Source organism: Metarhizium acridum, assembly GCF_019434415.1.
Source record: "Metarhizium acridum strain ARSEF 324 chromosome Unknown scaffold_13, whole genome shotgun sequence".
NCBI lineage: Eukaryota > Fungi > Ascomycota > Sordariomycetes > Hypocreales > Clavicipitaceae > Metarhizium > Metarhizium acridum.
This window is the reverse complement of record NW_027094016.1, coordinates 2,072,458-2,096,853: the sequence shown is the minus strand read 5'-3', so window position 1 is coordinate 2,096,853 and position 24,396 is coordinate 2,072,458. Positions and strand designations below refer to the sequence as shown.

General features: G+C 47.2%; 7 protein-coding genes across 7 annotated transcripts; 1 reads left to right on the top strand and 6 right to left on the bottom strand.

Annotated features, from left to right (window-relative positions):
- Positions 1-4,009: 4,009 nt before the first annotated feature.
- KIP2_1 (Kinesin-like protein kip2) lies at positions 4,010-8,916 on the bottom strand. The gene is made up of 3 exons (XM_007815246.2): positions 8,658-8,916; positions 6,741-8,589; positions 4,010-6,656 (listed from the first exon to the last, which is right to left on the bottom strand). Exons 2-3 carry the CDS (start codon positions 7,663-7,665, stop codon positions 4,540-4,542), a joined length of 3,042 nt encoding a protein of 1,013 aa, XP_007813437.2. The 5' UTR covers positions 7,666-8,589; positions 8,658-8,916; the 3' UTR covers positions 4,010-4,539.
- Positions 8,917-13,181: 4,265 nt separating this feature from the next.
- On the bottom strand, positions 13,182-14,804 carry J3458_003252 (uncharacterized protein). The gene has a single exon (XM_007815245.2). The coding sequence runs from the start codon at positions 14,551-14,553 to the stop codon at positions 13,429-13,431; it is 1,125 nt and encodes a 374-aa protein (XP_007813436.2). The 5' UTR covers positions 14,554-14,804; the 3' UTR covers positions 13,182-13,428.
- Positions 14,805-14,881: 77 nt separating this feature from the next.
- J3458_003251 (uncharacterized protein) lies at positions 14,882-19,212 on the bottom strand. The gene is made up of 5 exons (XM_007815244.2): positions 18,375-19,212; positions 17,586-18,308; positions 17,383-17,525; positions 16,784-17,327; positions 14,882-16,707 (listed from the first exon to the last, which is right to left on the bottom strand). Exons 1-5 carry the CDS (start codon positions 18,589-18,591, stop codon positions 15,077-15,079), a joined length of 3,258 nt encoding a protein of 1,085 aa, XP_007813435.2. The 5' UTR covers positions 18,592-19,212; the 3' UTR covers positions 14,882-15,076.
- Positions 19,213-20,177: 965 nt separating this feature from the next.
- J3458_003250 (uncharacterized protein) lies at positions 20,178-20,546 on the bottom strand (the record flags this gene model as incomplete). Its single annotated transcript, XM_066117655.1, has 1 exon — positions 20,178-20,546. The coding sequence occupies one exon, from the start codon at positions 20,544-20,546 to the stop codon at positions 20,178-20,180; it is 369 nt and encodes a 122-aa protein (XP_065977444.1).
- Positions 20,547-20,659: 113 nt separating this feature from the next.
- Positions 20,660-21,046, bottom strand: J3458_003249 (uncharacterized protein; the record flags this gene model as incomplete). Its single annotated transcript, XM_007815243.2, has 1 exon — positions 20,660-21,046. One exon carries the CDS (start codon positions 21,044-21,046, stop codon positions 20,660-20,662), a length of 387 nt encoding a protein of 128 aa, XP_007813434.2.
- Positions 21,047-22,327: 1,281 nt separating this feature from the next.
- On the bottom strand, positions 22,328-24,285 carry PSF1_1 (DNA replication protein psf1; the record flags this gene model as incomplete). The annotated part of the gene is made up of 4 exons (XM_007815242.2): positions 24,148-24,285; positions 23,065-23,925; positions 22,475-23,004; positions 22,328-22,421 (listed from the first exon to the last, which is right to left on the bottom strand). The coding sequence occupies exons 2-4, from the start codon at positions 23,089-23,091 to the stop codon at positions 22,328-22,330; spliced, it is 651 nt and encodes a 216-aa protein (XP_007813433.1). The 5' UTR covers positions 23,092-23,925; positions 24,148-24,285.
- J3458_022445 (uncharacterized protein) lies at positions 23,608-24,279 on the top strand. Its single transcript, XM_066123027.1, has one exon. The coding sequence runs from the start codon at positions 23,743-23,745 to the stop codon at positions 24,151-24,153; it is 411 nt and encodes a 136-aa protein (XP_065977443.1). The 5' UTR covers positions 23,608-23,742; the 3' UTR covers positions 24,154-24,279.
- Positions 24,286-24,396: the final 111 nt, after the last annotated feature.

Here is a 24,396-nt window from a genome sequence, read left to right as displayed (position 1 = left end):
TACTTTTTAAGCGCTTTATTTTACTTAGGGTTTTAAGAATAAATTTTATTAAACGTTAATTTAATACTAGGCTAGAGTTTAATCTTATAGTTCTAGTATAAATGCTCTAATAGTTTTATTTTTAGCTCTCTATTAAATAGCTTACTATACTTTAAGTATTCCTTAAGAATCTCTATTATCTTAGCTTTTAGCTCTCTAACAATTACATATATTCCTAAAGGCCTATTATAGTCTAAGTAAGGTGCTTTTTATAGGCTACTCTTAGCTTTATAACCGTATTCTAGTAAATTCTATTAAAGTTAGCTGGTTCTTTAATTAACTCGTGAATTACTCGCTTATAACTAGGGTATCCCTAATATAATATTATATTTTAAGATTACTATAATATTTAATATAACCCGATATTTTATACCTTATATATTAACGAGAAGTTACGCTACTTTTATATTAACTACTTCTTAGCTATACTTTATTATAGTTCCTTTTATAATTATAAGTTAATAGGGCTCGTCTTTAAGTGTTTAAGGTAATTATAATCTATTAATAAGATTTAGTAAGATAAAATTTCCTTATACTCTGCTATTAATTATTACTTGAATCTTTCGTTCTATTATAGTTATATTAATTATAAGGTATACTATACTACTAATATTTATAATATATAGAGACCTATTAGATTTTCGTTAAGAAATTAGTCTTAATTATAATAACAGCTATTATTTCCTAATTTATTAATTTTATTCTTATATCGTTCTTTAGCGCGTTATTTTAGGCGCTATTATTAGCGGTTATCTTTTAACGTATTATTAGAGCTTTCTTAGTAATCGCTTAACTTACTATTTATATTAATTAAACTTAAGCTAAGCGAGTTACTTATAGTTATATAATTCCCTTTCTTCTTATATTATAAGGTTATAACTTAGGTAGTATATACGTTATTCTTAGTATAATATAACTTCTCGTTTAATATCTTTGAATTAATTTATTATAATTTTAGTTGTATTATAAGGGTTATTCTCCTTCCCTTTTATTCTTATAGAAACTATTCGTTATCTTGCTTACTATTAAGGTACGTATAGTAATTATTATTATAATAAAAGGTTTAATTAAGAAGTTTATATTTAATTTTAAGTTTATCTTTCTTAGTTAAATAATTCTCTTCTTCTTAAATTTATTCTAGTAAAGGTTTACTTTTTAGTAAGAGTATCTAGTATTTCTAAAAGTTATTAGGTATTAATTAGGTTTTAAATTTCTAATCTTTATTTGAACTAATATTATTTACTAACGTAAAGCTTTTTTTATTACTTACTATACTAAGATTTCACGTAAGTAAGTCTTCTTAGTTTACGGTATAAAGCTTTCTGCCTTTAAGAATTAGCTTCTATAGCTTCTTTAAAGCTCTACATTTATTTATAAAGTGTTTAGTCTTACTATAATTATAATAAGTCTTCCCCCTTTCCTTATTTATAGCGTTAAGTTTTATAGGTTTAGCGTAGTACCCGTATACTATTAATATTTAGTGTAGCTTACTACTATTAGGTTTATTAAACCTAGTATATAATTTAAATTTCCTATAACTTTTTTCATAATATTACTTATATAAACGGTTATTTACCTTAATAACTATTTTAATAAAGTTATTAAATAACTTAAGATAATCTTCTTAATAAATGTTATTCTTTACTTCTTTTTTAAGTTCTTAATAGAAAACTTTTATTTTAGGTTTAATATTCTAGTTAAGTTTTATTATAATGCGTTTAAACTCCCTAACGTAATAAGCTATAGATTTAGTTTACTTAAGTTAAGTAAGTTATTATATAGCTTTCTTATACTTATTAGAATTTTTAAATGTAACGAGAAGTTATTCTTTAAAGGTTTTATAATTAAAGAAAATATAAATAACTTTCACTTTAGCTTTAATATTATACTTAAGATATACGCGAAGGGTTAGCTTCTACTATTCTATTACTTTTCTAGTTAAGAGGTTACTAATATAAAGAATTTATAACTTAAGTATTATATAGATTTTTTCGTTAACTTATAGGTAAGCTTAAGCTTATATAAGAAAGTTTCTTATATTACCCTTATAATTATTATATAATTTAAGCTTAGGGAATTTTAGTATATTATTATTATTAATAAAGGATATAAGTATAAGATTTTAAACTATTATAAGTTTCTCTTCTTATACCTTAAGTTTTTCGTAGAGATTATTTTATTAGTTAAGAAGCTATTAATTTTACTTTTTAAGCTTAGTAATCTTATTATAAAGGTACTTTATTATCTCCTTAAGGTTAATAGTCTTTCCGCTTAAAGTAAATATCTTAGAAGTTATTACTACTTAAAGTTTTAAGGTAACTTATTAAATAGAATTAATTAAAATGTAATAGTAGCTTAGGTTTTAAGGTATAATAGGTTTATTTCTTAGAAAGTAAGTTAAGTTAAATGCTATAAAGTAGCTTTTAAGTAGTATTATAATAAGGCTATTAAGAGTATAACTCTTAATAGTAAAACTATTACTTAAATTAATTAATAAAGAACTAGATTATTTAGCTATAGGAGATACCTTCTCCTTAAGTACTCGTTTACTTCTCTATTATAAATTTAAATTAATAGGCTTAATTAACTTCCCTTTCTCTTCTATTAAGTCTATTAAGTCTATTAAGTCTAAATTAATTAAATCGCTAGCCTAACGCCTTAAGCTTATTAAGCCGTTAATACTCCCTTAAGTCACGTGATATATCACGTGCCTCTCATTCCTTTCCTTATGCCTGTAGGCCGTGCCTCTCACCCTAGGCGGTGTGGTCCCGTCCCGTGTCCCATGCAGTGAAGTAACGTTCGTAACATTTACCTCTATATATAAGTTATAATATAAGAGAGTAAAAAACTTAATTTTAAATAAAGAGATATTATTAAAGAAAGAATTAATATAATAAATTAATTTAATATAAATTAATTTTTAAAAGAAAAAAAGAGTATATATTTACACTTAAAAATTAAAGCTATTATTAATAAAAGCTTAAAAAATGTTTTATAATTATTTTACGTAAATAATTTAATTTAAGAGAAATTAAATAAAAAGAATAAACTTAAAGAGAAGTTTTATAAGACTTAAAAAAATCTTTTATAAGTACGTATAATAATATTTTTAATATTATATAGAATTTAATTAATAAAGAGATATTTAATATAAAAAGTTTATATAAATAACTTAGAATCATTTATTTTATAATTATAGATTTTATAAGGGAAAGTTATAAATATTTATAATTAGTATAATAAAATTAATTTAATAATCGATTAAATAAAGAGAAGCTAGCTAGCTAGGTATACGAGGTATTATAATATTTATATATAGTGTTATTACCGCGGTAACCCCTTTACGGGTCGTCACGTGTGTAGCCTAACGCATTAGGTCAAGCTAACCTTTTTCCAACTAATCGGGGTAATTAGTGCGCGGGCGCGCTTGGCCGGGCCTAATAACACCACGTCCTAGAGTAGTAATTATTATAATAATAATTAGAGTAATTAAAGCTATTAAGATTTAATTATTAAATTTTAATTAATTAAAACTTAAAGAAAAGTAATATATAATAAATTTTAAAAGAGAGCTTAATATAATATTAAAGCTAACATTAGTTTTTCTTTCTTTTAAGCTATTAAAAGAGAAAGTAAACTTAATTGTATTATATAATAAAATAAAAGGTAATATTATTAGAGACGCTTTAGGTAGAAATTATAAAGAAGAACACTAATTAATATAATTAATACCTTAAATTATTATAATAGGCCTTAATATTACGCAGGTGGTAGAGACGTACTCCGTAGTAGGGTACCAGCTCGAGACGCCACAACTGTACGTTTAAATAGACGCCTAAAAATACCCGAGTATTTCTTGTAACTGAAAAATTCAAGCAATAGTAAACTTGTTTACATGGGACGTGCTTACTCTTTTAGTCAGCAAATCTATAACTTCGCGTTACAAATCACTCGATAGAGAAAATAAAGACTCAAAATTAGTTGAAGTCGCGAGTATGCTTCTTCAATCCATCTCATATTGGGATTATGAAATACTGCCCTCAGAGGAACCAGTCCACACTGATTGAGAGCCTATATGCCAAAGAGGATTTTTGTATCAAAAGGGCCAAAACAGAAACAAACTTCAGGTATCAAGTTGCCAAGGATACTATGCCCATCAACCAAACGCCAAACAATGCCGCAAAAGCCGCGCTGTCGATAATGAGATGAAGTAGAGTGGCTGTTGTTCCATTTATCCAGCCTTTTCCGGTGGCAGCACGTCGCTAGAAAAGCTGGACAGCTCAACTAAAACCGCCTGGTTCGAGAACATTTTCTTTCGGTAGCACCGACTCAATCCAGATTCAGTCCGCCCCATCCATATCCGCCATCCACATTTTGCCAGTCTCGGTGGTCCATTGCTCGTTCCCATCCCATCATCACTGCCAGTAGCCGGCAACCCATGGCGCTCACAGCACAGACGACCTTGGTTTAAGACTCGTTCCAACCGCAGAAGCTGGCGCATTACACAGACTCGATTGCTGACACGGCTGGCGAAGCCGTAGGGATTGGACTTTGTCGCAAGGGTTCCAAGGTATGTGGCGGCTCTGCCAGTGAGTCCAGCTTCTGTCCACCAGGCAACCGCACGCTGCCTCGAGATCCACGGATGATCTGCCCTGTTTCAACGCGGTCCTGGATCATCTCTTCGAGCATTCTATTCATCTCATCGACGCTCTTGGTCCGCCTCCTTTGGAATTGGTTGTTCGTAGGGCTACCTGGCGTCGTCATCTTGACCTGATCCGCGACTGGGGTTGGTCGTGGGTCGGCCGAGGCGTCGGCAGTGTCCCGGGAGCGTGCAGCACTCCTCAGAGCGGCAAGCATACGGTCTTTATCATCAAGGCGAGCGCGGAGATCAGCAATCTCGGCATCCTTCTCCTTCAAGGCAGCAGCGACGCTGTGGTCTTCGCCAACCATGATGTTCTTACTTGGCGCGGAAAATCCAACAGACGTTCGCGATGAGCTCGCCCGTCTCGCTTGGAGAAGTCTCTTCTCCAAAGTGGCAATGTACCGGTTCTTATCAACTAGGTCTGCCTGAAGCGCCCGATTTTGGGCCGTCAGAGAAGCCGTGCCGTCTCCATACTCCCCAACGCTATCGTCCTCGGCATCAATGGCCTCTCGCTCACATTCGCCAGATATTCTTTGGCCGCCGCTAGAACGTCGCCCAATTGTGGATGACGCTGACGTCATTGACGCAGTGCGCTCCAACAGAGGTTTTGATCCAATGGAAGTGGCAACTGATGATCTGATCGACCCCGTTAGGGAGAGTTGAGAGAATCGTGCATACTGTCCAAGCGAGCTTAATGAGCCGTTGGAATTGACCCCGATCGACTTGGAGCTGAGGATCAGTCGGTTGAGATGATCAATTCGTTCCTTCAGCGCTGTTCTTGCAAGCTGCATCTCCAGCATTTGCTCCTCGTGTCTCTCGACAGCCTCCATTTCCCTGACCTTTTCTGCTTCCTCGTCTTTTTCCTTGTCCTTGTCCGCCTCGCTGTCATTGCTACCCCTTTTGCCCTTTTGTGAATCAAGCTGCTGCCGCAGCTCCATAATCTCCATGCGATACCGCTCCAATAGCACTCTTGCACCGCCGTCGCCTCCTGCACCAAGAGCCTCTTCCGCTCTTTTGGCGTGACTAACAATACTGTTCTTGGCCCGCGAGGCAAATTTCAGAGTATTGATGGTTTCGGTCGTGTGGGTGTTTGCGGCCGCGGTACTTCCGGCGGCTCCAATCTGGATGGTGCAAAGGATGCTCACTAACGAATTGCCGGACAAGGCTCCCTGGAGGAGGCGTGTCAGTTTGCTGTCACGGTAAGGCAAGTGTTTGCCTTCTTTGTCGCTGCCTTTGCTTTCCTTATCCTTCCACTCGGATAACTTTGATATGACGGTTCCCAGTGTGAGAAGACTCTTATTGATGTGGGCGCCTTCTTGTCTCCGCTCCTTGGACTCGGCTGCTTTTTCAGAACCAGCCAGATCAATCAAACTCAGAGTGGACACACGAACACCTCCAGGAAGAATAGCTGAGCGCTTGGCTTCGTTCCCGCCAGCAGCGGCACCTGGGATTCGTTCGCGGCTTTCAACGACAATCTGAACGACTGCGTGGCTCCGCGAACTGCGGGCATTGAATTGTGTGCTGGCAGTTCGTCTCGCCTGGTCACCACGCGCAATAACTCGGAGCAATTGTGTAGGGCTCTGGACGATTTCTTCCTTTAATGGCGTGGCATAGACGCCACGCTTGCTGTCTTCGCGTAGTTTAATCTCGTCCTGCTGTGGAGCTCCGCCAATACCACTGCCCGTCGGCATACTTAACAAGTCATGAATTCTCTCGTTGTAAATTTCAAGATAGCTGACACGTAGCAGAAATTCTCGGGATGGCGTTTCCCGGATGTATGAAAAGATGTCGGTAATTGCCAGGGGAATGACGCCTGGTGACGACGCTGTTCCTTGCATCGAAAAGGTCTTGCCCGTACCGGTCATACCGTAGGCAAAGACTGTTCCATGGTAGCCTTCCATGACTCTCCGGACGAGTCGCTTTGCAATATGGTCATACACACGCGCATTATTGTCATGCGTGGTAAAGACATTGTCTACTCATTTGTTAACAGGGTGCTGTTTGCGTGGTACCAAAATACGCTTCGAGGCGCATGCAACTTTGGTGCAAATGTACATACCATAAATATAATCACCGCCTTCTTTTCCTTTGTACGCAATAAGAGACTTGCGTCCATCTACCATCCACTCTCCTTCGGGGTTTGACTGGCCAAGGGCGTTGTCTGGACGGACTCTCACACTGACAACCACATTGCCTTTGCCGTCAGATTTGGATGATCGTTTGTCGGAAGCGGAGCCAACAATAGCAGCACCTGCATCGACTTTTGATGCCGACCCTTCCCCAGGTTCATCATAAGTCGTTGCAGAAGTCGAGTATGAGTCTTGTGCGGAAGAGCTTCGGCTTTGCGGCGGCGAGGAAATGCTCATCAACCCATCCGACATGCGAGCGTTGCTGATGGATCTGCCCTCTCTGCTACCATTCAACAAACTCGGGGTAGATGGAGAGTAGGTCAGATGAGACAGCTCCTTGGGCGTCTTCGATCTCCGGGATCGAGTCTTTTCGCTGGCCAGCGGATTAGGTGGCAAGCTGCTAGACCTGCTGTCGCCTCGTGGGGGATGTGGAAATGAGCTGATGCTGACGGTTTTCCTAAGCGTCTTGCCCGCTGCGTTGACAGCGCCCACAGCGCTTACACCGGCAAGGCCCTTTGGATGAGGCAATGTCGTGGTCGGAAGCGGGGTCGGAGGTGCCAAGATACTCGAAGGAGCTCGAAGACCACTACTCCTTGGCGTGGACGGTGCAGACTTTGCTGGAGCATGCGATGGGATATTTCCTGTGCTTTTTCGAGTTTTGTGTACTGGCAGCGCAGGTAATGCCATATTTGGCGGGCCATTTGAGGACCGTGATGGCCGCGGCAAGGCTGTCGCCATTTCGAGTACTGGCTCAGCGGTTTGTGAGAGATGATGAAGCTTGGAGTCGAGAAAGTCGACTTGTTCACCAGAGGGCCGGTATAAAGTAAATAAGCCTGTGACGCGTATTGTGCCCATCCACACAGTCCAAGTATCAGAGCCGCCCGCTACCTAAATGGTCAAGATCTGGTTCGTGTACAATTCTAGAGGGTTGGCTGAAACACGAGGGTACCGAAAAAGGAGGACCGTCGTCTAGCATTTAGAGTGGTGGTCGAAAGGGAAACAAATGTCTGGCAAACAGGGTCGACTGCATAAAATTCGTGTCGTTGCCACGCAATTTATCGTCGCCCTAATATCCAGGGCGGTCAGTCTATATGATCCTGTAGGTGGAGAGCGGGTCGAGGGCTCAGGTCACAAAGCCGTGAGAGGCGACAAAGACATGAACCGGTGACATACGAAGGGGGGGCAAAGAATCAAAACATAGGCGACAGAACCCTTTGAAGGGGTGATCCGGTGTATAAACATACCAAGACCTCTGTTTTTTTTTTCCCTTTGAGAAGCAGAACAGAGGTTATCAAAAACAAAAGCTGCCGTATCTGACTGTCCGAAAATCCCACCCTCTCTCCTCGGCTTGTTGGCAATACCCGCTGATGAAGTCTTGGAATAATGCTGTATGTGAAGACGGGAAAACAAAACAATCAACGTGATGAAGCCCTGTCTAGATGAGAACCGTTACCGACTATCAGTCGCAAAGCTAGCGGGGCGAATCTAGCAAGATCGTTTTCTTTTTTTTGGTACCCTTCGGTCTCAGTCTAGGCTCGGCGAAGGGTTCGAGGGCGGCAGAACCTGGTTCGGTGGGGGAGGGTTGAATACTGTCTCAATTGCCTTCGATCCTCCTCAGGCTTTCCTCTCCGTCGTTTCGAAATGCGGCCTGGGACAACGCAACAAGCCTCCTGTCGGTGATGTCGCCGTCAATGACGGTGGTGGTTTGACGAAAACGACAGAGCAGAAAGTTGAAGTGCTCAAAAGGGGTGGGTACAACACCAAGGCTCCAAGTTGGTACTTCGTACCTCGTAGTCAGATGGGAACATCGGATGGCACTGGCATTGAAGTACTCTGCAAGAACTTACCTTGGTGGGCGCCAACGGCAACGGCAACGGGAAAAGCCCCGTCTGCTCCAAGTTTCCAATTTAACTAGGGAACTAATACCGGGGTTCTGCTCAGGACTGACAGTCAGGGGTGAATGGATGGAATACATAGAGTGAGCACAAAGCTCACCCCCAAACGTCACGTATCACAGTCCAAGTGGAGAGCGTGAAAGCGTCCTGAACGTCTTGGAGCGGCGAGCAGATGTGGTGGTCCTGGGTGGTCTTGAGTCTTCGGTTTTGGGTCAACTGTTCAAATGTTCAATCTTCCCCTTTTCCTCTGCATCTTGCATTGTCCATGTCCATCAACTGTCTGGCCAAGTGCCTAGTGGCCCAGATACCATGGCAAGTGATACCAGACAGACCCTTGGTAACGAACGGGGTGCCTAGCGAACTGACTGGTTCAGCCAAGACAGGCCCGGCCAAGGCCCCACTTCAGCAGCCAGGGGGGACACCGGAGCAAATTGAGTCCAAGGAGTCAGCAGAAGACGTGCAAGACAAATTGCGAGAAAGGAAACGAGGGAAAAAAAAACACATTGAGTCAGTACCCCGTGCATAAAGTAAGAATTGGTCACTAAGGTATTTGATCAAATGTTGAAATGTCGTAGGCCATGGAAGCATCACACATACAAGCACGCACCAAAGAGCTGAAGACACTTGCCATGTGCGGACGACTGTCAGTGCCATCGCTCGGCCGGTCCGTTGGCCACCCACCATCCACACAATCCACTAACATCCCCTGTCCCGGCCGCCTCCAACCTGGTAGTTCGACGCCACTCATTACTAGAAGCATGCGGGCCACGACGCTGGAGACGCATAGCGAACAAGATCACCTTGTAACCAGTCCATCCGAAACGGAGTCGAGAGAGCCACTCTACTGGTATTACTACTATGTACCAATGTTACTGTTTTTCTTTACTCTCGACCGAAAACGCGGCCAACAGACATGGCACAAGAGACCATGCCAACAAGTTGGTTGAAGCTTTTTCGTTTGCATGTCTTGCCCTTGACAGCCTATTAACGAGCTTTTAGACTCCGTACAAGTTTCTGGGTACATGCTATCCAAGGTCAATCGATATACATATGCGAGTCACGTCATTTTCGACAGCTCTACCGAATCATAAGGCACACTGCTGGCATTACGAAATAAAGGCAATAACTACGCGGCAGGCAGCTCAGCTCCAGATCGGGTCAAACGGTAGCTTATAAGGTAAACTCCTCCGTACTGGTCCCCAGCAAGCGTCCTTCGTAATACTAGCAAGCACGAGCTGGGAAAGTCGTGCAGTTCACCAGGTTGATAGGGCTTCTCTGACACTGTTGGAAATACTGGCGACACGAGGGATGGGCCTGCTGGCGCCCAGTGGGAGAGAGGGCAAGAAGAGTAATTTCCTACACATCACTCACTGCCGCGTGCCTGCAATCTAATAAGAGTACGGTATATCTTTAATTGGCCACTAGATTTTGTGCAAGCAAGAAACCCCTGAGCCGGCTGCTGATCTACATGTAGTACTCATCTTGTGGCTTTTGGCGTCGTACGAGGCACCCTGGTGTGGTTTTGGGTACAAAATGAAGCGAGGACTTGTGTGTGTGTGTGTGTGGGTGTAACTACCATATGTTATCAATGTTGCCCATGGCTCAGCTGTTCTTGTAATCTTGGTCGTCTTCTCATGCAATACCACCTCATGGACGAGCGAGAGAGGTTTGCGCAGGTTTCTCCGCATTAGTCACACTTGAATATGATACACGGTGCCCAGTGCCCATTGCCGATGCCTTGCCCTGACGCATTAATATTGCACTCGGTACTCCCTAAGAAAGACAGTAGTACTACGGAGTATTGAATGGTCTTGGTAGCTCTTGCCCTCGGGGCTTTGGAGAAGCTGCCAGCAACAGCCAGTCTGGAGAGGCAGGCTTGGCACAGTCGTTCCTGGCTCCTGCCGTAGAGGCCGCCTCCCCGCGTTCCCAAGGTCTGAGCTGATGAGTCATGACCTCCACTCGCTCCATCGGTCGTCCCATGAGCAGAGAACATTGCAGCGGCATTGTATTAATGGCAAACATACTACTCGACGCTCTGATGTTCTGTCCGATGTCAACTGGGCTTCAGAGCCTATCAGGAAGTATCATGCGTGAGTACTCCAAACCCCAGCCATGCCTCATTCCGGCGTTATTCGGCTATTGAAGGTCCGGTTGGCTGATGCGTTGAAAGTGCTGACACTTATTTTGCCTCATCTTTATTCCCCCTTTTCTTCTTTAGAAGCCAATCCGACCCGATCCGCCCCTCCAAGGCCAACGACATGGGCAAATTTGATACATCACTCTCCCCAGTGAAGCCAGCAGGGGTATTAGGCTAGTCGACAGCCATCCATCGCCAAACGTCCAAGCTCAAGAATGAGGACAGGGAAATTTGACTTTGTTAGTTTTCCTTGGTCGCAACGTTTTAGTGTGCAACTGTCAGGCGGTTGGCCTGCCATCTCAAGTTAGCATGCATTGCCGGACGCTGCGCTGAACCCTTCTCTGCAACCCTAACCAGATACGCTCTCTCTGACTAATTTCAGTCGAACCAGTGAAAACCTATCTTGTGTAATCTCCCCAATCGCGCTTGGAGACGAGAATTAGCCCGGTGGCCACGATCCAATCTAGTACTAGTTTGCTGTGGCCCGTTGCGGCCCCAGTGTCATATCTGGGTTGCTAGCTTTGCAGCCTCAAGTTTCTCACATTGTACTATAATATTAACAATGTACTCCGTACTCTCTAACTGTTATAGGATAAGTACGGACAACCCTCGTCACAAGCCGTCGCCCATAACAAGAGCTGGCGCCTCATATCAGTGGGCATGGGAGCGTGCAGCGCTCACTTGCAAGATGATTGCCCCTTGGTGGATGCTGCACATTGCCGCTCGGATGTGGTCGCTTGCCAGTTACGGAAGTAGTATCATTCAACGGGGAAAACAAAGAGTTGGCTAATCTTTATGAACTCGGCTAGGCCTCTCTATGTTGAGTTTCGCCAACTACGAACTAGGACATGGTCCCGTCGGAATCAACGTGAGCCTGCTCCATGCAAAACATGGCGATGCCAAGACGGCATCGTGGAGCAAATGGCCCGGCCGAATAGCCATTTAACAGAATTATTCTGCCTTGGGTTTCGGTTTCGAAATGATCACAGAGTGTTGCTACAGGTGTGGCGTCAACTGCATCGGCAGAATTATACTGTCTTCAAACCTTGACAACTAGTCTTCCTCCTTTCGCCACTTGCTATATTCCAATAGCCCAGTTGGGCCGGAAAGTGAGGCAAGGGTTGGTGCTGATGCTTTCTCCTTCGCATCCGAGCATGCTGCGCATATGCAGGCGAACAATCAGCAAGATTAGGAGACTTGGAACAGTGAGATCGGATCGTGGGTCAAGAAGCAATGGCAAGCATCGCCATCTAAGTGTCCAGACTACCTTTCCCGGCGCACGTTTTGAGACAGCCGGCGCGCACGTCCTCTGTACGAAAGCCCGACTTGGCTACTCCATAATTCTCAGTATGTTGCGTTAATAAATCATGTTTATAACCCAAAACAGGAAGGGGGGAAACACGCCACTAAAAAGTACGGAGTACACGGGATGCACATACGTGCCGTCGACGATAGTACAAGGCCAGGATACATATGCAGCCGAGCAAAATCTACCCGCTTCATGACCGGTTCAGCCCTTTCCATATCTTCTATCCTATGGCCTATTTCACCGCCCGCCAATCTCATCTCACCTATAGGCAGCAAAGGCGCTTCTCCGTTGCACACACCCATGCTTAAGACTTCGTGACTCTATTAAGGCTACATTGAGTCACACTCACTAACTCATACCAGCAGAAAGAGCTACCACTGACAAATACTTATTATTCGAGACCCATCATCACACAACAGCAACGCCCAAGCACCATCAACAACATGCATCTTCCCTGTCCATTTCTTGACGTGAGGGCAGATGGACTGTGGAGCTCCCATTTGCACCAAAGTCTGTATACAAAGCCAACCCCCGGGCTAAAACAGCGTCTCCCCCGGTTGCCGTAACGAAACGTCTGATCCTTGAGACTGCATGGGCGATTGACAATAGGTATGATCACCGGCGTGCTTGTTTGAGACAGCCCAGAACGGAATACCAAGCCATTGAATTTTGCGAATCACACCAAATCAGACCACCTCTCGACTAAATATAGGTCCGTGTCTTCACTCTATCGATGGCAGCTGTTTTGTCGTTGCAAGACAGAGGCCATGCTTTTACACGAGGCTGGACATTCGCCGTGAATTCCCTGGGATATTTTTACCCCACGAACCCTTCAAGGTCTCTGTTCGTGACGTGAATGCACCGATTTTCAAGGGAGCTTTTTTTCTTCTTTTTTTTCGTTTTCTCATATTACTTCCAAAATGTGAATATATCGGTGTTCGCATATCATAGCTACCTTCAGATCCATCGCTCAACCGCCGCCGACAGGGTAATATCCCACATCGACAAACAAATAAGTAGCGCAAGATTTCTGGTACAAAGATACATAATATTGTACTAAACCCGATCAACGGGTTCCATATCTACACAGGTAGCTAGCTCTTCTTCTGCAAGTGATACAAGTGAGACACGCATCGACATCCTGCATGAACCTGGGCGACATGGGCGTCCTCCCACATCAACATCATCTCCAATAATACCGGGATTAGAATCATACGGCTCCCCCTCCTCGTAGGATATCCGCCCGCCAAAAGGAACATTTCCATCACGGAACTCCTTCATCCACCCAACGCCCTCACACCTTTCCCTACACTGCCCGTCTCAAAAACCTCGACGACACCCAATCCCACTGCCTGACCCAACACCCACTCCCACTCAACGCCCCAAAACTCTTTCCACCTCGTCCCATACAGTCCGTTGCCCTCGAACTTCTCCTTCAACCACGATTCGGGGCCCTCTCCCCATTTCGTCTTGCCCAGCGCCTCGCGCACCCAGTCAACCGCCCCGTCCGCCAACTTGAGAAACCTCCCATGTCCTGGTACCGCGATCCGAAAGGCGGCCAGGCCACCGCCCCGTCTCGTCAGGGCAGGCGCGCCGCCTCCTCCCCCAGCGAGATGAATGGCGTTTGGCCCGCCGACGGCTGAAACCGTCCCGGACGCAAACCTAGACACGTGCTGGATGGACGTCAGCGTCGTGCGGTCCTCTGGCCGAACATGCAGCGTGCTCCCCGGCGCGGCAGTCGAGCTCGTCAGGAAGCCCGCCCTCACCAGCTCGTCCATCTGGCTGGCCGTCAGGCCATGGTCGCCGTCGCCCTCTCGCTCGATCGTCTGGGCGGCGGCGTTGCCCTGCAAGACTTGCCAAAACTTGGCCCTCGCGGCGTCTGATATCTCGCCCGACGCCGCCGCCCTGCGCAGCATCTCGTCCAAGTCGCCCGCCTCAATGAGCGCCTCCCCCATCCCGCCCCTCCTCTCAACCCGTACTTTTCGTAGAACCCCCTTGCCCACCAACTCCACGACTTCTCGTTCAATCCTCCCCGGCGAGCTGGTCAGCACGGCGTGTACATGGCCAGTCGTCACGAGTGGGGGGATGGACACCCGGTAGTTGAGCACCTCGGCGGTCCGGGTGGACGTGAATCCGGATCCAGGAACAGCCGAGAACATGCGTGAGCGGATGTACCGCATTGCCTGTGGCACGTCGCGGAGGGCAAGTTCCTCCTGGGGGGTCAGGATCGGTGCGGCGCCAAGGTCGCCGAACTTGAGGGGGAAGAGGGCATCGTCTTGAGATTCCGGAGGTGGCCTCTTCTTGCGTGGAGACGAGGACTGGGCCGTTTGTGAGGACGAGGAGCGAGGTTTGGGTTTTGTGACGCGTGGCCTGCCTAGTATGGAGCGGATGCTTTGGGGCATTGTGCTTCTGTCTCGGCTTTGTATAGCAGATGATGATGGACCCAAGATCGAGGTCGTAGGTTGACGACGGTGTAGGCAGCGGGTGGCACTGGCGGATCTGATAGCAACAACAATGGCGTGATGTACGTCAAAGCGCCCACGACGGGATGAGACACACAGAAAAGCAGCATAACTTCGCCAATGTACTCAAGAATTCTCTTCAGTTTGTTCTAGGATACATACATATATAAATACAATGTATGTGAGCATGTGATGATGCAACGAAGGTCGTTATCTCTACCTACCCTACATGGCGATTCAGTGATTTCGATTACTAACCATCAGCACAAAGAACCAATCTCACCCACTTCACACAGACGGCTAAAGAGCAGAACATGTGCAGTAATAGTCAATTGTACATGATTACATGTATGCAAAATCATACAATTTGGCCCAAACGCTCAAACACCTGCTATCCAAATGCAAATAGCCACCCACATATATGCCCAGGTACATACTAACTACATACATACACACACCTCGCTCACCCCGCTGTAGTTAGCATGTACGACGTGATAGAACTCATCCGCTCGCTCGTCAACTTCAATGATATCCTCAAAAACTCCCTTGCAACACTCGGCTGATCCTTTTGCAATTTATCCCACGCCTCACAATCCATTTGCCACACTACACAGTCCCTCTCCACCACCGCCGTCGCCGTGCGTTCCGTCTCCGAGAAGAATGGTAGTTCGCCACATGTAGTGCCAGCAACTATGCTTTCGCAAAGCCAGCCCTGCGGTAAGTCGTACTCCGCGCGAAGTATGCCCCGCTCCACGAGATAGAAGCCGTTTGCTTTCTCGCCGCGGCGGAATAGGACTGTCCCTGCGGGGTACTCTTTTCTCTTAAAGTAGGATGTTGCTTGGAACCAAAAGTCCTCATTCTTGCCACTCAAGCCTTGGAAAACTTGGAGCATCAGGCGAAGGGGCTCATTGAAGCTTTGCCATTTAGAGGCGTGAGGTATGTCGACACTCGTGAGGGCCTCGCGGGCGGCCTCGACGAGGTGTGTTTGTCGGGGTGAGTTGAATGGCGGGTCAAAAGATGAGAAGGATGATGAGTTTGCCGCTGTTGGGACGTCGAGACTTGGTGTGGCGATTCTCTTGGCTGAGTTGAGTTCTTCTTGTCTGGCGTACAGGGTCTTGAGGAGCTCGTTTTCGCAGCCTTCCAGTGCCGAGTTTAGGTTGGGCAGCATGTTGACCTTGTCGTTATCCAGACCGACAGCGCGGAGATTTCGCCCCAACTGGCTTTCTGCATCAACTCCACTGAGGACAAAGAGGACGCCCTTCTTGTCGAGGCGACGGCTGATTGTGTTGAAGGCTTCGCCAGCAGAGTAGTCCAGTCCGGTAACGTGCCACAGGTCTAGGATGAGGAACTTGATGGGCTTTTTGGAGAAGGCGTGGTCATCTAGCAGTGCTCGAATCTTTTCTTCAACGCTGACAATGGTTCCAAAGAAGAGGTATCCAGTTAGTTTCATGATGTAGATCTGCTGGCCAACCTGATTTAGGTAGTGGTGCTGTGATGGGTTGCGACGAACTGTCGAGCTAACGATTCCACCATCATATGATGCCCGGACGGCCGAGACTCGAGAGGTCTGAATAATCAACGAAACAAAAGCCAACAAGATTCCGACTCCAATACCAACAACAAAGTCGTGGATGCCCATGACGAGAACTATGACGATGACGGTTAAGTATTCGGCAACCTTGAGCTTTTTACGAGGAAGCCAGATTGCTTCTAGGAGAAGTTCGAATCCCAGGTCGAAAATGAGCGTTCCCACCATCATAACTGGGATGAAGCCGATCAGTGATGGCCCAATCATCATGACGCCGAACGTGGCTACGGCCAAAATGTAACCTGCAAGCCTCTTGTCTCCGCCAGACCGGACAAAGAAGATAGTGTTGGCATAGACAAGGTAGTTTTGGATACTACCCATACATCCTGACAGGATATTGGAGTAGCCATGCAGTTTGAGCTCCTTGTCGAGATCTGCATTGTCCTCTCCCGTGTTCAAAGCTAATGCGGGCACGTTGATGGGGACGTGGAGAATACCGAAGAAGGTCAAAGCCATCATTGCAGGCACAACCTCGAGAATAGCATCCCAATGTACCAAGTTGAACTCTATGTAGCAAAAGTTAGCCTGCCAAAGGTCTTGAAACCGAAAAGGGCAATAGATGTGTTTCCCAATTGAGCTTACGGTACAGCGTGTAAAAGTACCACCAAGGCTCCCCTTGTGGTGGCCCCTGAAATATCCAGCCGTTGTCACGCAATGCATCCACCTCCAAAGCGTCAATCGAGAAGACAAAGATGTAGAATATCAGTGGAATGGCTAGGATGAAAAGCGGTAGGAAGTACTTGGACCGTATCTTGGACTGCCCGTAGAACAGAAAAATAGCCAACACGAGCGGAAAGATCCACAGAAGGAGAGTGTCGGACCGTGTCAGCTTGTTCAGAGTATCCAGATTGTACTCAAGACCATCCAAACGTGCCGAGACCTCAAATCCAGTGGCAATCAGGAACCAGCCAACACCGCCAATGCAGCCGATGAGGATGTGCCTGGGGATGAAACCCACCATGTAGCCAAACTTGAATTTACCCATGAGATAAAAGACTAGGCCCGTCATGATGGAACTCGCGGCGTATGCGACAATGGTGGTGGCGATAACGGCATCAGGCCTGTCTTCACCTACATTATCCATAATCTTTTGCGCCATATTATGAAAGAAGGGAACAACTTCGATCTGGTGTACATTGGTTAGTCAAGGCGCCTGGATGCGCGAGGAGCCTTCAACGTACCAGTTCGGACCCGATGGCTCCCCTGAAGATACTGCCGGATGAGAAGGTGACTTGGGCCACAATCGTACTGACGTAGTAAATGGAGATACCAGCAGAGCCCAAATGCGAAAATAACTGCTTCCCAAGAGGGAATAGAATCATTCCTGGCAGGGAGTAAGCGATGGAAGTTCACAATTTTTCAAATTGGCTCTACAACAACTTACCGTAGGATAGGGCATCTAGGATATTGAGCAAGAGCCCAACAGTAACAGCCGGAAGGCACGAGACTGGTTCCACAACCATGTTATGCCACAAAGCCTTGCGATCCCATCGATGAGGGTTTACTGCCATCTTGACTACGTGCGAAACATGGCCCTCAAGTTTCTGTCCCTTCTCGACAAATCCGGCATACCATTTCCTGAGCTGAGTATCTTTTTGTCCCTCGAGATCGCCAATAGTATCGTCGCTTTCATCCGACACATGACCTAGAAGAGGCGTCTGTTCGTTGGCGGCAGGAGTTTGCTCGGGCCGTCTGGGCTGGTCATACTCATCTTCTGAAGCTTTCCGTCGCTGTCTCGACTCGACGGCTGGCGGCTCGGTTGAAATAGGAGCGTCGGCAGCGACAGAATGCGGTGGCGATCTTCTCAGAAGATTGGACAACATTGAAGGTCCTGTTTCCTCAACCGCAATGTCCACCGCAGTGTCTGCGTCCCGCTCCTCAGGAGACGCCGGCTCTGATACTTCTGGGATGGTGCCAGAAGCAGCAGCATCGTCTTCGGCTCGCTTGCGTCCATCCTGAGCCTGTTGAAAAAGATCCTGTGCCGACGCTCTGTTCCGCTGCAAGAATGATGGCCGCCTAGGAGCGGTGCCATCGGACAACAGGTAGCTAGCTAGCTCGGCAGTATCTTCACGGACGGTTCGGGCATTTTGCTCGCTGTCGACGGGAGCTGTCGCGAGTTAGTTGGCAAAGCGCTTATCACGACGGTCAGTATTGCGGTTGAGGTGGGACGTACGCAGCTGTCCTCGAACTGAAGTATGGAGATAGGATCGAATTGGTTCCCGATACGCCTTTGGTGATCCTGCAGAAGAAGACAAGCGTTGGGCGGAGTCGTCGTGGGAGGTTGCAGCTTCCGCCACATCGTCGTGAGAGGACTGCTGGCGGGCTATCTGCGAGGAGAAGCTGGAGGACCTGCTCCTCCAAGGTGAGAAACTGAGAATGGAAGTAGACATGGCTTGAGACTGGGGCAAGCGGCTCCCCCACGTGTGCCGTCGATGCGATCAGCTACCGGCGTCGCATGGGCGTAGTCGGACAGAGGGTGAAGGTCAAAAAGCACAAGCGGATAGCTCTGCACATGGAACACAACAGGAGCAGAAAGCATTTACTACGCACTCATGGAGGCGACAAGAGCCATCAATTCGTGTTATCGAGCTGGAAGAGTCCGTCCAGTAGTCTAGCGGGAAGCCATAGCTCCACCTTGGAGACCAGTTTGACACCTTTATCTGCGTGTGGATTGTTGCGTGTGGATGGACGGATTGGGACGGGGATGAGAGCGGCAAAAGATGGATTGAGGATTGGTGACAGTGGTAGGACAATGGTAGTGTGTCCGCCGGTCTATGGAGACGGCGAGACGGGTTGACGAGCGACTGCAGCTATCGTGACAGAAGTTGGGAGTGGTAATGGTGTCGGACAAGGGATGAGGAGGGAGTGACGTCGAAAAGGGCGATGATAGCGTAATGCAGATGGAGCAGGGATGAGATGCCGCAGCGCAACGCTGTTGTATACCGATCAAGATGGAGAGTTGCCAAGTAAATCAATAGCAGTACGTAGTTGTAACAGCCAACGATGCGGATGTCCGCGTTTGGCCCAATTCAATTCAAGATAATCTGCAATTGAAGACCGTTTGATCAAGTCCTTGGTCAGCGCTGGTCAACTGCCAACCTGCATGCATGTGTGCGGCCCCAACCGTACCACCAGTGGGCAGGACTCGGGAGTAACACGTACGTAGTAGGCACCGCAGCCCCTGTAATCGAACCTCCGGCCCCGCTGAACCGCTATCCGGGCAAGGGGGTGAAAGAAAACAAGAGACACTCCGTCGATGCAAGCGAGTGGTGAGTGTCTCATGTTTTTCTGCTACCCGCGCCATGCTGCAGCCAATCATATTCAGCCGATTTGTCTCTATTGGAACTGCTGCATGCGCTGTCGACTTGCAAGGGGGCTTTCAACTCGTCGACATTGAAACCGACATCCCCTCATTTGCCAAGTCCTTCTTGATTGGCCGACCAAGCGTGATACAGCGTGGCCTACGTACTCGAGCATACGGAGTAAACTACGGAGTAAATGCTTTCCATCAATCCCGTATCTGCAACGATCCAGATGTCGGCTTTCGCGGGAACGGCAAATGATTATTTGCCAGTCCGTCATCAACGCCATGCAGCTCGGACCTCTGCTCTGCGTCAAGCCAAAGCGCAGCATTCAATTGCCAACCAAATCATAATACCCGTCAACTACCTTCCTTCTCAGCGTTCAGATGTTCCTGCGGCCAAGCGTCGTCATGTCAGGCTCAACTACACAAGCTATTTCAACTTATGCCAATCAGACACTCCCAAACCATCATATCCAATAACTCCTACACATTCACCGTCGACAAGAATATTATACTTGTGCCCCAAAACAATTCCACCGAATCGGAAGTGACATTCTATTCTATACCCTTACTCCAAAACCCACTTCATTTCAAGCCACATCTGTTATTTGCTGTCCATCTTCATATCCCAAACGCCAGTCCCCATGCCATAGTATATCCCAGCCACTGTTTCTACATAGTCTTTTGCCAAGCCCTCTGAATAGCGGCCCAATATTTCTTGGGAAACTTCCTCATATGTTCCACGTGTCCACTCCCATCAAATATCTCCGTATCAGCCTTTCTCCCCAAGGCCCTCGACTCGGCAATATTCGACTCAATGTCCTCCCACCCGATAAGATCATCCTCCTTGCTGTACAGGTACAGTCTGCTCGCATCTGCCGCCTCATACTTTTCATTGTTCACAGCCTTGACGCTCCACGCACCCGCGCTTTCTCGTCCAATCGTCCACGCATATACCGAATTCACGCACAGAAACGCCGCCCAGATGGACTGCGTCACAGCAAACGGCCAGGGGAACCGGGCCGCCGTTCCGAGAGCCATTGCCCGCGACCAGCGCAAGACGTTTGACCATGACCAATATACGCTGCCGGGCGTCGAGTCCAGGCTGAGGAGCTGGTGAGGTAGGGGCTTGCCGTAAACCTCTTGGTAAGAGTTCAGCGTGGCGGCGTAGTTGATGGCTCCTGTGTTGGACTGGCGTGGACCAGAATTCGCTCGTTGTCGAGAGTCGTCGACTTGTTAGAAAGGGCTTTCAGGACCGGGACCATGTGTTCTGATCGCGTTTGGAGGTCGGAGAACATGGCCCGGGAGATTGGCGAGAGGATGACGATTTGTGTTGCGTGAGGGAAGAGTTCGCGGAACCCGTCGGCGTATTTGGCGACGTGTTTGGGGAGACCATCTCCCCAGCCGTACAGCAGAACGATGGTTGGGTTGATATCACTGCGCTTCTTTTGCTCCTCGGTTTCAATTGCTTCACCGGGTCGGCTGAATACTTGATCGGACAGCAACGTGAACCCTGGGAAGACGGGGTCTTTGTATGTCATTATTACCCAACGAAGATGCGACGCCAAGCAAATAAAGGTGCAACATGTAAGAGATACAAGACGGGAACGAAACTATATGTATTATGAAAGATTTCCAAGGCAGGCAGTTGCTCGAGGTTCTATCAGTACCCTTGAAGTGCTAAACCCATACCATGTCGGCTCTCGTTCACTTGTATATATATATGTGCTCATCGCCTGGTATCTTCAGGTCACCAGTGGGGAACGCGTCAGGCTTAGACGTCAGTAAAAACCACATAACGAATTCGCATGTTTCCCTAGTGTTTCGTCATCCCCAATCTCAACAATTTTTCATCCCTTGGCTCGCGCAATTATACTTATTTGTTAGTTCTGAGCTAGGATCGGGTTCCCAACAATACATAGATCACTTAGTAAGTGGGCTCGGTGGGTTGCCAGAGAATTCAAGGTAAGTAAGTGGACGCTTCACGGATGATGGGTCAGTGTTTGATGCTCGATGCCGAGGCACGGAGACTATGTTGTAATCAAACACCGCCTATTTGGGTAAAAGGGCCGGTCAGGCGGCGTGGACGGCAGCGGGAAAATTCCACTATCCCCGTTGACTTCCGGCCCGTACGGAGTGTAGTTTCTGTCATTCGGACTTTTGCAGAGACCACTTTGATGGATTGATTCGTTGCTGTAAACTCTGTGCGTTGTTGTCGAGAAGAACGAATTTTGGCACTCCCATCAAGGTTCAGTAGCTAGGCGACAGGGCGGCTGTCGCAGTAACGCACAGCCTTGCTGTATCCTAATAGCAACAGTCGACCTGCAGATGTATCCGTAGAAGGTTCCTTGACCGCCTGCAACAGGAGGTAATGACCAAGTCGCTTCATCCATTGGCAAGTGACTTGGAAGAATCTTTAAACCAATGGCTGGAGCCATGTCACCAGCAGGAACCAGTTTTGACACCCGTACTTGCAATGTCGTGATATTGACGTCTCAGCCCAACGCCCGCCCATGGGTAACGGGTTGGGGCTCCGTTGCTATTATTGGGGCAGAGCCACACTGCTCCATGCCAATGCGGCAGTGTCCGGGCTGCATTTGACTGTCATCAGTACTCCAGGGGTATAGCCTACCAGGAGCTGGCTTCTTGGTGTAGTGGTGATGACCATGCTGTGGTCTTCACAAGAACAAACTCCCCATCGCCCTGGCTTGATCGGCGGAGGGCCACCTCACGTCGTCTCCTTGAAAAGATTCTGCATAGTGGTCTGTGAAGACATCATGCGGCACTGTATCAGTGCTGATGAATCAACAGAAACAGGCACATCAGCCGAGTTTCTGGAGATATCCCTGAGCAATCAACCGCTCCACATCGCCTTGCCGAACATAGAACTGGCTGTTTTTCGTCAATGTAATAGCACTAGTGTCGTTGTCAGTTCGCCTTCGTGGCCCAGAACCATGCTTCCTACATACCCATACTCCGTCTGGATCTCACCAGCATCCTTGAGCACTCGCACGTCGATGAACAAATCCCGCGGCGGTTCCAAACTGCCAGTCAAGTCGATATCCGTCCATTGGCCCTTGTAAGCAGCCAGTAAATCACTATATTGCCGCACGTATTCTTCTTCTTGGGGGCTGAGACTGCTCGTCGAAGCATCCCCAGCTGCAGGCGCGCCGTTTGATGCAGCATTTGAGTCGCGTAGTTGCTGCCCGGAGAGATCAACAACGTCTGACCCGTTCCACACAAGCTCTTCCAGCTTGTCGGTCCGTGTTCTGTGGTATGCCAACAGGCAGCGTTTGTTGCGTCGCATTGACAAATGGTTCACGAGCAGGGTGCAAGCAACGGCTTGATCTGCGGACGGGTCGAAGGAGCCCTGGAATGGTTCAAGAAGGTCCTTGACGTCTTTGTCGAGATCTCTAACTTCTCTTGTCACCGCACGAACGAGCTCGGCTTGATATGGCGGTAGGTGGGCGAGGTTCTGCGTCCTTTTGGCGTGTTGAACCTGGCCATTGAGTTAGTTCCGAGGAATAGTTGCGGGATGCGTTCTCTCGAATCTACGTACCAATTTCACTCCCATGTCTCCGTACATGTTGGAAAAAGAGATTTCTGTCCTTTCTTGGCTGGGACAAAATTTCCGCGAATTTCCTTAACAAAGAAGAGGCCAAGGGTGGCGGTCGTCTTGAGATGGACGCGACTCAAGTGACGGACGCGGTCCAGGTGGGAGCACAGAGGTTGCCCTACCCCGCTAGATCACCAAGTAATACAATGAACGGAGTAGCGAGCTTGGCTAGCACCAGTTGAGAGGATTGGCGGTTGGCCCTGGCTGCCTGCCCCGCCGGAGCAAAATTGCCTGCCGGTGCTTGGAGATGGGGACATCTGGACCTCCAATTTCTTTCAGTATAGGCGGCGTGAAGAACATTGAAACCAAAGATACCTACCTACCTGGTAGGCACCGTGCAGCAGGCAATCGCAATACTTGGTGTGCAGTCGTGAAACCGCATGCCGGCTGGTTTCAGCACAGTGATAATGTCTCTGGCTGCGCTAGTCGCCTCAAATGATGCAAAACGACAATATGGAACCAAATAGTACGGAGTACGAAGTCCAGATGGGAAAGTGGAAAGTGAACAGTGCTCATATGACTGGATAATAAATACCTTTGTTTACCAAGTCATCTCCCGAGATGAGATGATCAGACCGCCAGGCAAAGATAGCCACATTTCAATTTGTTCACACCATTCCAATGCTAACTACAATCTACAACAGCTCGACGTACAGGGAGTGGCTTGCGCATATAGGCCGGGACTTGAGCTCAGAATGCTTTCTTTTTCTCCCTCTAGGATGGAAAGAGTCATTCTTGGCGAACGAGCTTTGTGCATCGCAATACTACGAGCCATGTCTAAATCAATGCCGACGGAATCTGTCACTGAAAATGTCAGTTAGCAAGCTTGTTGGCATCGAAACTCGGGACAAATATGAGCGAACGGACAGTGTTCAGAGATGCATAAATGCTTGTGATTTCGTCAGTCGGCGGGTCTTGAGTCCGCCTCCGAAACACGGACCAATTTTTCTCATCATCAAAGTCTTGGCAACTTGCCATCGTGGAGGAAGTAATGTCAAGCGTAGTCGGAAAATGGTAGAAACTTACATTTAAGAAACAATTGAGCTTGCAGGCTGAGCATAAACCCAAAGCTCCAACCAGGGTGGACACAATAAACGTATCCCACAAGCTACAAATGTAGGCAATTGATGCTGCGCCATTGCGGCTACATGTCTTTTCTTTCCCCTTTTTTTTAAAAAAAAAAGAGGTGCAGGTCGAAGAAAACAGAATGGAGTGGCTAGAAATTTTATCTAATTTGTCCCCAGCTCAATGTAGTGGATCCCTGGCCAACTTAGG

Excerpts from the sequence above, each read along its gene's own strand:
- KIP2_1 (XM_007815246.2), bottom strand. The coding sequence starts at position 7,665 with ATGGGCACAATACGCGTCACAGGCTTATTTACTTTATACCGGCCCTCT. Across the intron at positions 6,657-6,740 it reads AGGCGGTGATTATATTTATG|ACAATGTCTTTACCACGCAT; the intron begins GTATGTACATTT and ends ACAAATGAGTAG.
- J3458_003252 (XM_007815245.2), bottom strand. The coding sequence starts at position 14,553 with ATGCCCCAAAGCATCCGCTCCATACTAGGCAGGCCACGCGTCACAAAA.
- J3458_003251 (XM_007815244.2), bottom strand. The coding sequence starts at position 18,591 with ATGTCTACTTCCATTCTCAGTTTCTCACCTTGGAGGAGCAGGTCCTCC. Across the intron at positions 18,309-18,374 it reads TTCAGTTCGAGGACAGCTGC|CTCCCGTCGACAGCGAGCAA; the intron begins GTACGTCCCACC and ends AACTCGCGACAG. Across the intron at positions 17,526-17,585 it reads CCTAGATGCCCTATCCTACG|GAATGATTCTATTCCCTCTT; the intron begins GTAAGTTGTTGT and ends ACTCCCTGCCAG.
- J3458_022445 (XM_066123027.1), top strand. The coding sequence starts at position 23,743 with ATGCTAACTACAATCTACAACAGCTCGACGTACAGGGAGTGGCTTGCG.